Source organism: Triturus cristatus, chromosome 10 (genome assembly GCF_964204655.1).
Source record: "Triturus cristatus chromosome 10, aTriCri1.1, whole genome shotgun sequence".
NCBI classification, from domain to species: Eukaryota; Metazoa; Chordata; class Amphibia; order Caudata; family Salamandridae; genus Triturus; species Triturus cristatus.
The window spans coordinates 1,088,914,285-1,088,928,247 of record NC_140593.1 but is presented as its reverse complement, the minus strand read 5'-3'; the positions used below and the strand labels follow the sequence as shown (position 1 = coordinate 1,088,928,247).

The following is a 13,963-nucleotide window of genomic DNA, read 5'->3' as shown; positions in this document are numbered from 1 at the left end:
ATCGCGGGTTCACTTCAGTTGGTTGGAGTGACACCAGGATAAAAGTATGCGATAAACCCAGTTTCTCAATATGGTGGTGAATCTTTTTGCTTGTCTATTCCTTCAACACTTTTAGACAAGAAATAATATGAACAATGAATCTATAATGTATCACCTCCACTAGGTAAAGTTGTTGGGCCCGATTCACAGAACTAACTTAAGACAAAATCCTAAACTTATTACCATTTTGGTATTCACAGAAGGCACTTACTCATTTTGGTATTCACAGAAGGCACTTACTCATTTCGGTATTCACAGAAGTTAAGAGTCCTAACTTTACGACTCCTAAATGCCTTCTGTGAATACCGAAAGTCTTAAAATTAGGATTTTTCTCAATTTAGTAGTAGTAAAGTTAGGACTCCTAACTTTAGGACTCCTAAATGCCTTCTGTGAATACCGAAAGCCTTAAAATTAGTATTTTTCTCAGTTTAGTAGTAGTATAGTTAGGACTCCTAACTTTAGGACTCCTAAATGCCTTCTGTGAATACCGAAAGCCTTAAAATTAGGATTTTTCTCAGTTTAGTAGTAGTAAAGTTAGGAGTCCTAACTTTAGGACTCCTAAACTGAGAAAAGTCCTAATTTTAAGACTTTCGGTATTCACAGAAGGCATTTAGGAGTCCTAAAGTTAGGACTCCTAACTTCTGTGAATACCGAAGTGAGTAAGTGTCTTCTGTGAATACCAACATGAGTAAGTGCCTTCTGTGAATACGAAAATGGTAGTAAGTTTAGGATTTTGTCTTAAGTTAGTTCTGTGAATCGGGCCCGTTGATTTTTAAGGAGAACTGTCTTAATAACACACTAAGAAAGATTAAGGTATACTCCTTTTAGGAGGACAGGGATACATCAGCGTTTTCATCATTATCAACGTGGTTGTGAGGGTCACAAGTCTTTTCTTTCATAGAGGGTAAAATTGATTAAGGGGGTGAGCGCAAGGGAGATGGAATGCAGGTAGGTCCCACTGGAGGTAATGATCAAGACCAAGATGAGTCTACCTCTACTGGTTTCATTTCTGCTCAGAGAATGCCCTGACAAGTAGTTACAAAAGGTCTGTGAGGGGAAACGCGTGTGGTCTTACAGCATGCACGATATGCCTTTATAGGCCTCAAAAGATTCACTGCCTTGCAGTATAGATTTACCTTGGTCAGTTTTCGTAATTGTTCTCTTTTATTTATGAGTCTTAGTGTAGGCCTTAATCTCAGTAGATGAAGGCCTGGCAGCTAGTGACTGAAATATAGTGGGAGACTTTTATTATTATTGTTACATGCCCCATTGATATAAAAAAAAAACAGGCCAGCCAGCAGCACTGTATGGAAGATTCCCTTCCTTGATTGCCAGAGCATCAATCTGCATATTCCCCCAGATGATGTTACAAAGGAAACACTCCTCAACCTAGGGACACATATCAAGGCTGTTTTTCATCACGGCAACGTCAATCGAATGGAGGGTCATTCACCAGGTCTTAAATTCTGTGCTATTTATAAATTATATTCAAGAACAACAGTTGATGGACAGAATGCAGAAAAATGTCATACATTCACCCAAGTACAGAGATCTGGGCCTAAATCCATCGTTTTTTTGCTCACCATGCCATTCCAATTTGAACCCAGCCATATGCAAATAACTCTTGACCCTGTGCCTCATGCGAACAGTCCAGCCCGAACTGCCAAGCCAAGTTCTCCCTGTACTGGAAACAAGCATCCTAGGACCGGTTTCGGGGTTTCACCCCTCTTCAGCCAGAATAGCTTGATTCCAGTGGCATGGAGAGCACGGGACCCACGTCTGGTCATACGACGTCCCACTCGGGGTGACAAATGCAAAAACAACAGTTGATGGACAGAATGCAGAACTATGTCATACATTCACCCCAGTGCAGAGATCTGGACCTAAATCCATAGTTTATTTGCTCAGCATGCCATTCCAGTTTGAACCCAGCCATATGCAAATCAATCTTGACCCCGTGCCTCAAGGGAACAGTCCAGCCCGAACAGGTCCTCCCTGGACTGGAAACAAGCATCCTAGGACCGGTTTCGGGGTTTAACCCCTCTTCAGCCAAGATAGCTTGATTCCAGTGGCATGGAGAGCATGGGGCCCACGTCTGAGCATACCCATCCCACTGAGGGTGTCAAATGCAAAAATAACAGTTGATGAACAGAATGCAGAACAATGTCATACATTCTCCCCAGTACAGAGATCTGGGACTAAATCCATCGTGTTTTTTGCTCACCATGCCATTCCAGTTTGAACCCAGCCATATGCAAATTAGTCTTGACCCTATGCCTCATGGGAACAGTCCAGCCCGAACTGCCAAGCCAGGTCCTCCATGGACTGGAAACAAGCATTCTAGGACCGGTTTCGAGGTTTCACCCCTCTTCAGCCAGGATAGCTTGATTCCAGTGGCATGGAGAGCACGGGACCCACATCTGTGCATACCCGTCCCACTCGCGGTGACAAATGCAAAAACAACAGTTGATGGACAGAATGCAGAACAATGTCATACATTCACCCCAGTACAGAGATCTGGGCCTAAATCTATCATTTTTTTTGCTCACCATGCCATTCCAGTTTGAACCCAGCCATATGCAAATCAGTTTTGACCCTGTGTCTCAATTGTGTGTCTTTCGCTTTCTCGCCCTGAGTGCGCCAGGGATACCCAGACGTGGGTCCTGGACTCACTGTGCCACTGGAATCAAGCTATCCAGGCTGAAGAGGGGTGAAACCCCGAAACCGGTCCTAGGATGCTTGTTTCCGGTCCAGGGAAGACCTTGGATGGCAGTTCGGCTGGACTGTTTCCATGAGGCACAGGGTCAAGACTGATTTGCATATGGCCAGGTTTAAACTGGGGTGGCATGGTGAGCAAAAGAATGATGGATTTAACCCAGATCTCTTGACTGGGGGTGAATGTTTTGATTTGTTCTGCATTCCGTCCATCAATTGTGTGTCTTTTGCTTTCTCGGCCTAAGTGGGCCAGGTATGCCCAGACGTAGGTCCTGGGCTCACTGTGCCACTGGAATCAAGCTATCTTGGCTGAAGAGGGGTGAAACCCCGAAACCGGTCCTAGGATGCTTGTTTCCGGTCCAGGGAGGACCTGGCTTGGCAGTTCGGGCTGGGCTGTTCCCATGAGACACAGGGTCAAGACTGATTTGCATATGGCCAGGTCTAAACTGGGGTGGCATGGAGAGCAAAAGAATGATGGATTTAACCCAGATCTCTTGACTGGGGGTGAATGTTTTGATTTGTTCTGCATTCTGTCCATCAATTGTGTGTCTTTTGATTTATAAATTATATGGCAGAAGAAAACAATGTGCATGTATGTTAATACAATATTATTGATACTAGATGGAATGCTTACCAAGTTGCACAAAGCGCAGCCAGCTCATCTGCTGAACCATGATCCGCTTCGTAGGTACATATCAATGTTTTAATAAAGTCCACATAGCAGCTCAGTTCTCCACATAGAGCACCTGTCAGTAGAATGGGAGAGAATATTTGATCATTTGTATTGTTGGACAGGGAGGCCATGATGTGGTGTTGAGACATGAGGATCATCCCGGTTAACATTTGATTATTGGTGGTCAGTGTTTCAATTTCCAATTATTAAGGGAGAAAATACCTAAAAACACAAAGGGCCTGAATTAGAGTGTAGTGGACACGGTTACTCCATCACAAACATGACAGATATACCATCCACCGTATTATATGTCTATTATATTCAATGGCACTTGCAGTACGGTGGACGTTATATTCATCAGATCTGTGATGGAGTAACCCATCTGCCAATTTCTAAACGAGGGCTCAAGTGTATGATGCTGTATCTTGTGAGGGAAGGATCACATGAAGTATTAAATTGTTAGCAGGCATTGGACATTGAATTAGCTTTTAAGCTCTTTTTGTTACTGGGATGGGGATTCTGTGAAATGTACGCAAGTTAATATTTTATATATATATCCCATTATAGTTTTTCTTTCTTGAACCAGAAGTCGCTCTGGAGAGAACACAATGGGATATATTCACAAGAACGTGTGATAACTACTGCAAGAGTAGCTTAACGCAACTCTCAACATCGCAGCCCATCGCTTGAAAATAACCCTGTGTCAACGTGGAATTCACAACAAAGCGGTACCATGCGATAGTCTTCCTAAACGGCGGACAATGTCTGCGATACAACCACCTCGATGGAGATAAAAACACAAATCACAACACAAAAAAACCTGAGATGGGCCAAAGCGCAATGAGGAAATCAGGGATAATCACCATAAAAGTAGAAAAAACACCCAAACACAAACTGACCAACACCCAAGCACCATGGAGGCAGCCGGAGCAGGTGCAAAGGACGAGCGTAACCCCACAAGCATCCCGGATGACCAGCCCGGGACCTCGGGAACAGGGAAGGGCAAGGACAAGAAGAGGAAGATGAAGTTCAGTCCGCAGGTGAACAGGATCATAGTCACGGAGGTGATGGAACACCACCAACAACTGTTCGTCACTTCCAACGAGTCATTGGGCACCAAAACTGGAATATGGTGGGACATCGTGGACAAGGTGAATGCCGTCGGAGAGCCCAAGAGGACAACAGACGAGGTCAAGAGGCGATGGAATGACATCAAGCGGAAGACCAAGGAGAAACCCGCAGCCAACCAGAAGGCAGCAATGCAAACTGGAGGTGGGGTCCCAGCGCCACAGCTCGTGCTGGATGACATGGAGGAGCTGGTGTCGACAGTCATCACTGTGGATACTGTAGCCGGAGTCGGGGGACCGGACACTGCTCGACAGGACACAACACAACCGCAACAGGGTGAGTGACCACCAGGTACTGGGGGGACGGGTAGAGATGGCCATGATGGCACACATGCACAAATGCACAATCAAGCAGAGCACAGTGCACACCCTCCATGAGTCTGGGTTATCGCCCAGATCTATAGACTGTCACAATGTACAATGCCATGATGTCTGAATGTCAACATGTACCATGTGGCTACATACATGTGGACACATTATAATACACCATCTCCCCTTCACATTGCAGGGCCACCGTCAACACCCCCTGCAGAGCAGTCCCAGCCACTCTTCACTGATGACAAGGAGGACAACCCCAGCATCGACGCATAAGCCCTCCTAGACATCATTGACATCATCCGCGACTCACCTCCAGGATCAGGGCTGACCAGCTGCATGGAGGAGACCCCACCCACCACCCAAATCACCCAGCAGGAGGAACCCACGGCCCCAGCAGTCTCCCAAGACCCCCAGGAACAACACACAGCCTTCCAACGCCGTGTGCTGGAGGCCCAGAGGGAGACAGCTGAGCAGGTGCGGGTGGGGTTCAACCTCATGGCCACCAAACTGGACGCCATCCATGGGTGTCTAGACCCGCTCCATGGTCTCCAATGAGCCCTGACTTACATCGCTGGAGTCCTGATGCGGAGAGAAGAACAGCTGTCCACTCAGAGGGGCACCAGCGATACCAGCCGTGAGCTGGGACACATGTGAGGCTCATGGAGAACATGGTGCGGATGGAGGCGGAAAGGATGGCTGCCACCACTGCACATCAGCGAAATCTAGCTGGGATCTACTATGCCCTGCAGATCATCATCATGGCATTGATGTCACAAGGCGTGGCGCAGATGAATGATGCTGCCCCCACACCATCCACATCTCCGCCCCCTGGTGTGCCATTGCCTCACAGTGCAGCAGACATATCCCCTCCGGCACCTGATGTGTCAGTGGCACACAGTGCCTCAGCCGGTACTGCAACACCCACAGGTGGGGCAGAGCACACATCCGGGGACGGGTACGTGGATGGGTTTGTGATCAGGAGGCACTAGCATTAATTTCCGCCACCTGGCCTGTTTCTGCTTGGTGCCGCACATGGCCTAATGACCTTCCACTGACCCCCGATGCACTCACCTTGGACTGCCCCATGGACTGCCATATCTTGATTGATGACCAATGACACGGCGACCAGACTGTGGACTGTACCCTTCCTCTTCTGCAGTACTTGTCATCCCCGGATGGACTCTGGCTGGCCCTCCACGGGCCCATATTGTGTAGTGTAGTACCGCTCCAGCTGCAGAACTGCACTGGATGTGCAATAAACATCCAGTGACGCACTGGTGTGTCATGTCTTTCATCATTCATGTATGAATGTGTGGATGAATGTAGGGACAGTGATTTCCCTTGCGTCGATGATGTTCATCCTGTGGTTTGCCAGTTGGAGTGTGCTACATTGCATATTGTGTACCGGGTCCCGTGAACACTACAACAGGGACACACGCATCAGTCACTTCCATGTCCGGACATGGACTGAACCCCGCCCAGAGCCCACGAGTCATTGTTGCAAGCCCTGCGCTGGTCTGGCGTACGGCAGGCCAGACCAATCCGCTTATGCTCCGAGGGGGGCCCTCATTGCTACCCGTAGCAGGTGTACTCGCTGGCGGTGTGCAGGTCACTAATCTATTTGTCAGCATGTCACAGCCACTCCCTGAGGACAGGTTTGCACGCACACCACACCCATCCAGCACAGGCACCACAGGCCATGTGACTCCGCCAACATAAGGGGCCGACGACATCACATTTCCCTCTGCTGGTGGTGACAGGATGACGGACGCTCCACGGTTCTCAATCATAAAGGGCCCATGAGTTGTTGCGCACAGGGTTAGTGGCACCCGAGGCCTTGCGGCAGTCACGGACCTACCACCACGTGGTGCTGACTGGGGTTGCAAAGGGTTAGTGGCAGCTGGAGCATTGCGGCCGGCACAGGCACTCCGCCACGGGACGGTGACTCTGGGTGCACTGAGTTAGTGGCACCTTAAGCTGCTGAGCGGGTGTGCAGCCTGCGATGATGCCCCGTCCCGGCGGTCCGGACAGCTCAGGTTTTGTGTGCCCTGCTGGACCGCAATGTAGGCCAGAGCCAGCGGGCAGCACGGGCCTACCACCACGTGGCATCGCTCACGGGATCCCAGAGTTAGTGGCACCCATTAGGCTGAGCGGGTGTGCAGCCCGCGATGATGCCGGGTGCACTGGTATGTCCTATGCCATGGAGTAATCAAGACCCAGCACCAAGCGTGAGACCTGGTGGCCTGCAGAGCGGGGCTGCATGGTGTGGAGGGTGCCATGTACGCGGGCCCTGGGCTTGTGGCTTGCAGAGGCACGTGGTGGGACCTCCTGTCTACACGCTGGTGGCGGAAGGTGAGCAGTGAGGCCTGGGTGTGCATGGGCGGGCATGCTCCGATGGGCGGCGGGAGGGGCTGGGGTGCCTCTGCCTGGGTGTGCCGGGGCGGGCAGGCGATGTTGTCTTGTGCAAGTGAGTGTACTGTGCCAATCATGTATCTGGACTCTTTCAGATGACGGCTTTGTCTCAGATGCGTGACCTAGTGTACTGCTATACATACCGGCAAGTGGTTGGAGACACACCGGTAGCAGCAGGTGAGCAGTGTGGCCTGGGTGCGCAGGGGCGGCACTCTCTGTCTCTCTCTCTCCCTCTCTTCTTCTCTCTCTCTCCCTCTCTTCTTCTCTCTCTCCCCCTCTCTTCTTCTCTCTCTCTCTCTCTCTCCCCCTCTCTTCTTCTCTCTCTCTCTCCCCCTCTCTTCTCTCTCTCTCTCCCCCTCTCTTCTTATCTCTCTCCCCCTCTCTTCTTCTCTCTCTCTCTCTCCCTCTCTTCTTCTCCCTCTCTCCCCCTCTCTTCTTCTCTCTCTTTCTCCCCCTCACTTCTTCTCTCTCTCTCTCCCCCTCTCTTCTTCTCTCCCCCTCTCTTCTTCTCTCTCTCTCTCTCTCTCCCCCTCTCTTCTTATCTCTCTCTCTCCCTCTCTTCCTCTCTCTCTCCTTCGCTCTCTCTCTGTCCTTTGATGTGCGCAGGACACACCTTCTCATCATGACTTTTGTCTTGCAGGCTGTCACCTATGGATTGTCCCGAAGGGAGCCGCCATGTGTCTTCATTTCATTTCAGTGTTCATTTTAATAAAGTTTCATTTGTTGCTTCGAAAGTGAATGTGTGATGCTCATTTTTGTGACGACACAGGCATGTCACCAGTTGTGATTGTGCGACATCAAGCGGATTATTTTGTACATGTTTAGGTGTAGCCGATGTGGCATGTCTTTGGTCGGGGTGTGCTGGGGAGGGGGATCCTGGGGATGGTGGCGGCGGGTGTTGATGCCCTTTCGGCCCTCCGGGCTGCATGTTCAGATGCTCAGGTGCATCTGTTGCCCTTCCAATGTGGCTGTGGGCTGGGCTCCCTTTTGTGGTGCAGGCTGTGGTCCGACTTTGCACCAGGTCAGAGAAGGTGTTATTTTCCTGCTGCTAACACGCCTTATCGCCTATTTTGTGTTCTTATCGCAGTTCTGACTGGTCGTTGTGAATGTTGTGGAGTGGTGTTGTCGCGGCTTTTGGCCGCGAACGCCTACTCTGCATCTCATTAGCGATAGTTGCGGGGGTCATCTATGGCGATGTTTTTTGCGGCTGCTATCGTGGGTAAACTGGTGCTGTGGGCTGTTAAGACCAGCTTGTGATTGGGGTGATAAGTTTATCGCAACTTTGGCTGCGATAATGTGCCGTTAACTCGGTGATAGATCCTTGTGAATATCCCCAATGTGTGTTGTGCTGATGCTGAAGATGGGCAGGTCTGCGGTTAGTGGTAGGTGGCTGCGTCATCAGGAATGCCTCATACCACTCACTAATTATTCCCTACAGTCACCAAGAAATCAGGTCAATTATGCACTCACATACACATAAGGAACATTGTTTGAGGAGTCAAACCTGTACATGTTTGCGGGTTACCTTTAAAGGTACCCATTACTCACATGGTTACAGTGCATGGGCGTGAAGTAGGGAGGAAGACTGAGGGGGATATTCACAAGGACTTATCTCTGATTTATCTCCACCTTAACACATCAAAAGTGGAGATAGATTTAACACCCCATTCACAAGCTGGTGCAAACTGCAGACAGCGCCAGTATTCCCGTGATAACTGCCCCAAAATGTATCTCCATGGTGGACACCACCGACTAACCCTAATGAGATGCAGAGTAAAAACACACGAAAAAACCACAACACCACTTTCACAACAAACTGCCAGATCTGCGATGCAAACCAAAAACAGGCGATAAGCCGCCTTAGTAGCAGGGAATTAACACCTGCCTTTTGCTGGTGTTAAGTAGGACGATTACCTGCAGCATAAAAGGGAGCCCAGCCAAGAGCCACACCGGAAGACCCACAGATGCCATGGAGACAATGAACATGCAACGTGGATACCCATGAGGGCCACAACACCCACCGCAACCACCCCAGGCCCGCCACCACCCCCAGGACCTGTCCCGCCCCCCGCCATCTCCAGGAACACCACAGAGGCAGCGTACACAAACACAGCGGACCCACCTGAAACACACCTGCCGCCCAAACCCAATGCCAGAGGAGGACATTGCCCACTACAGGCCCAAAAGGACAACCATCCCCCGCATCCTGACCCACATCCCCCACCTGCTGACGGTACCAACCCAGCGGACAATCAACATCCCTCCGCAGACAAAGCTGCTGGCTGCGCAGCACATGCCGGCCTCTGGTACCATCCAACCCACAACTGCCAGAGTCGGAGGAGTCACACAGCCAGCCCCATCAAAGGTCCTCCCACCTGTCCTGGATGCCAACATCAGCCTGGTACCACAGCACGCCTACGCCACCCACACTGAACAGGAGCAGCTGGAGACCAAGCAAGGCCCCTACGCCATAGCTGGATTCCCTCACATGTCAGGGACAATCAACTGTACACATGTACCCCTTGTGCCCCCTGCCCAGACTGCACATAACTATCACATCAGAAAGCACACACATACCATGAATGTGCAGGCAAAAGTGGCCTACCCTGGACTCATCAACAATTTTGTGGCCAACTCCCCAGGCAGAGTGCATGAAACTCACATCTCCCAACAGTCCATCATCACCCAGCGCTCCCAGGATGGCACACATGGAAATGCAGGGCCCGTTGGTAAGCCCAAAATAAACACACCACACACCTCCAGCCCACAGTCATGCAACTCACGGCACTGCCAATGGGCACGCAGCACAACTACATTCAACATGACACACAATATGCCAACCGACCAGACACGACAACACGACTCCATTGGGAATCCGGCCATGCCTGCCCACAACCCAGCCACGGCATGGCACCACAGACACACAATAGCAGGATGTGAGGAGAGGCATGGAGCAGGCATGTGCGAGAGCAGCAAGTGACTAAGGAATGTGAACCTACCCAATGCCAGGTGGCGTGAAGGTGCCGGACAGACCACAGAGTGCAAACCACGGAAATGGGCATGTGGAGATCAACTGCTGGTTCATGGAGTGTAGTGTCCAGTGGACGCTACCATGTCCCCACAGGCTGTGGGGCAGAACGTGGAAATTTCGCACGTTACGTCCGCCCCTCAATGAGCATGCGTAGTGGGTTGGACCCGTGTATGCCAGGCCTGCGTAGGGGTGTGAACAAAAAGCCTGTTGCACTGGTCGTGGTTCTCATTTGGAATGGACAACGCATCTGCCAGGGCGGCCCTCTCAGCCTGCCACGAGTCCTGCGTGGAGCGCGTAGGGGCCTGTGTCCCTGTGCGCCTACTACACCCCGGGCCACTGGTCCCCAGACCTGTCATGCCTGCTCCTGCGCACCAACAATGGTCCGCTCACCTGCCTACACCGGTGTGTGTCAAAGAGGGCCCACCACGTGCCGGTGCAATCTCCAAGCACCAGTCCCATGACCTCTGAAGTCTCCGCACACCATCGCTGGCCCCCCCGACGCTGGCCCACATTACTCCTTTCTCATTGACATACTCCACTGGCGTCCCCTTCGGCCTAGTAGGTCCCACATGTGGAACTGTGCCCTTAGTCCTGAATGGCAGTGACCCCAAGTCGGTCGCAGCGGCCACAGCACCAGACTTCCTTTGATCATTGAGGCATAATTCCATATCGCAGGCCTGCGACACGTGGTACCACTAACCCTGTTCAACGCAAGCCGGCGACACATGGTGCCACTAACCCTGTTCAATGCAAGTCAGCGACACGTGGTGGCACTAACCCTGTTCAACGCAAGCCGGCGACACATGGATGAGGGCTCAGGCCTACCCTGCGGACCAGTAGGTCCCACATCCAGCACATAGTCGCGAATCATGAATGTCTGAGTCCACACCAGTGAACGCACGGAGAGAAGTAAGAGGAAGATGCGGCTCAGTCCGGACGAAAGCCGAATCAGAGTCACGGAGGTGATCGAACACTATCAACAACTGACCTGGTGCCATCAACCCTGTTCACCGCAAGTCTGCGTTTCGTGGTGGTAGGCCCGTGCAGGACACTGTGCATCCGGGCCACTTACTGTGTGCAGCACAAGTCATGGGGCTTTTATGGTTGAATGGTTGTGTCCTTTACGATGTACACTGTTGTAGATTTCAGACTGCACCAGGCAGCCCTTGCCGGCTGGTGTGCACACACCCCACACACATCCAACACAGGTGTCACTCGGTATGTGTGCCTGCTAATAAATGTGGCCGTGTGCACGTGCCCGTAGCCATTCACACCACCTGAGCAAGTGTGTCCGTATAGTCATCGTGTTAGCATGATGGGTACGGGCCCTGCAACATCACAGTGTGCTGTCTTCACCGGACGTTACCATCTCACCTCAGCATTGGCAGTGACCCTGGACATGTAGCCCTGCACGCACCCCCTGCATGCACAAGTGGCGTGTGCTGGTCCGGCGTATGTCAGGTCAGCGCAGGGGCGTGCTGATTCGGCAGGGGGAGCAGGGCGTGGCTCGGACCTGGCCTTGGGTAGGAAGTGCGGTAAGTGTGTCTCTGTGTTGGGGTGTTGTCGCCACCAGGGCCACAGTAGTCGATGTTGCAATGTGGCATGCACCAGGAGGGTAGGCCCGTACGTACGGGGACATGTAGGAGTGCAAGACCGCTCGGGGTCTTGGCACATGCATGTCAAGTGTTATGTGTATCAGTCCTGTGGATGCACGAGTCAGTTGCCTGGCCTCATTCGCAGCACGATCACAGCCAGCCATGGGCTCTACACCTGTGTCCACCCTGTCTGGACCATTGGCCTACACTCACGTGGCCGCACACCTTCAAAGGCCGGCATCACTGTGTTGTTGGCATGCCGCTGGACATGCGTGGACAGGCATTACAATGGCACGTGCTGGGCATATCATCCATGATTCCCAGGGTCGCAGACATCCCACCACACCCACGACAGGCCTCTGTACATCTCCTGTGTGCATGCAGATGGTGAAGGTCCTTTGTCTGAACTATCAGGCAGTAGCACATCTGTAGCACGAGCAGGAACTTGCATGTGGCCAGCACCCCGACATAAACAATAGCATTTGCTTGCGACTCCCACACTACGCACTGCCTGACGTGAGACCAACGTGTACACATCCCACACGCAGAAGACCTTGGTCGTAGTTGGCGTGCATGAAATGGCCTTCACACATACTCCCCCCCACCCCAGGCCTGCACCCGTTGCACACACACACTGCTCATTGCACCGAGCTGTGCTATTTCATCCACAGGACTGGCGCAGGGCAGGCCAGTGCCCCTTCAAGCAGAGCCACTGACGCAATGGCAGACCATCCCGGACACATGCTCAACTCCAGTCACGTGGACCTGTACCGTGCACGTCTACTGCATGTACTGGGGGCACTGCCATTGGCAGTGCTGCAGATCAGTCACCGGCTGAGCTTCCGCCTTGTGGACGTCACCTGCGTTCAGCCTGTGTTGCATTGTCGCTCGTGCGTATTCGAGTTGTCCATGGATGTCTGCCTCTCCAACCTAATGGTAGCTGACCTGGATTAGCATGTGTGTGTGCGCACCCTGTTGGCCCACGAACAGGAGTGTCATCGTGACGCCCGTTTATGGCATGCATGGATGTTTGGCATGCAGGCTGGAAACTGGACCTGGGAGATTGCACAAGTCGTCGTGTGCAGTGAGCACATTGAGCCACAACCGGATTGGGCTTTGGTGCACATTGGGTCCAGTGGTTGGAGACAGCACATCTGTCCGGATTACGCCTATGACATGTCAGATGTGGTGGGCAACGATCGCTCATTGAAGATGTTGGCCTACGCAGCTGCACTCGCCTTCATGGACGAGTGACAAGGTACCTGCAGCCACAACTGGATGTGACCTATTGCATGTGTCCCGACACCTGGTTGCATGTTGTGAATCTGGTCACTTGTCCCAAGACGACAGTGGACATGGCTGCATTGGCCTGGACTCATGATCCAGGTGCAGACAACCAACGCGGGTTGGCACTGACTTATGTTGGTGATGGACTTCCCCGAGGTGGATATAGGCGCTTTCCTACGTTCTTCATTCAGACATGCTGTTGCATTGGTCTGCATATCGTGGCACTTCTCTTGGCCGTACTGACACGCACTTGTTGATAAAGTTTCCGCACTTTCACCTGTCTCCAACTGTGTTGTGTCTTAATTTGTATGCTAATGTGTGTGCCACGGACTCTCTGGCTCCCTGCCATACATGCATTGCTACCCCATCAGGACTGTGGGTTTGTACTTATGCATTATCATGCCCTTGTTTCATGCTTAGCCAGATGCTCCTGGTGTGGCGCGGGACCCCCACCTCCGGTGTGCATTGCTGCCTTCTTGTTGATGGCGTGTTTCTGCTTGTTTGTGCCTTTCGCATCATTCCGGATGTTCTGGTTTTCTTGCATTATCCTCCTCAGCTCTCAGGCTGCATTCACCTTGTCCAAGATGGCCTGCATGTACAATGTTTTGTTGGCAATGGGGCTAGTGGGGTTGTCTGCTGGCTCGGGTTGACTCCATTGTGCTTGGTTGTTGTTTTCTGTTTGGTTTGTTTTTCTTTTTCAGGCTTTTGTTGTGCTTATTCCTGCCTGCCGTGTGTGTTGCGGGCCTGGCGGTGCTTATCCCTGCTT

General features: G+C 51.8%; 1 protein-coding gene across 1 annotated transcript in view; it reads right to left on the bottom strand.

Annotated features, from left to right (window-relative positions):
• Positions 1-13,963, bottom strand: part of IL21R (interleukin 21 receptor) — a 184,049-nt gene that overhangs the window by 88,272 nt on the left and 81,814 nt on the right. Inside the window, exon 3 of the mRNA XM_085629269.1 lies at positions 3,389-3,500. Coding sequence (XP_085485395.1) covers positions 3,389-3,500 — 112 coding nt within the window. The remainder of the gene's footprint in view (positions 1-3,388; positions 3,501-13,963) is intronic.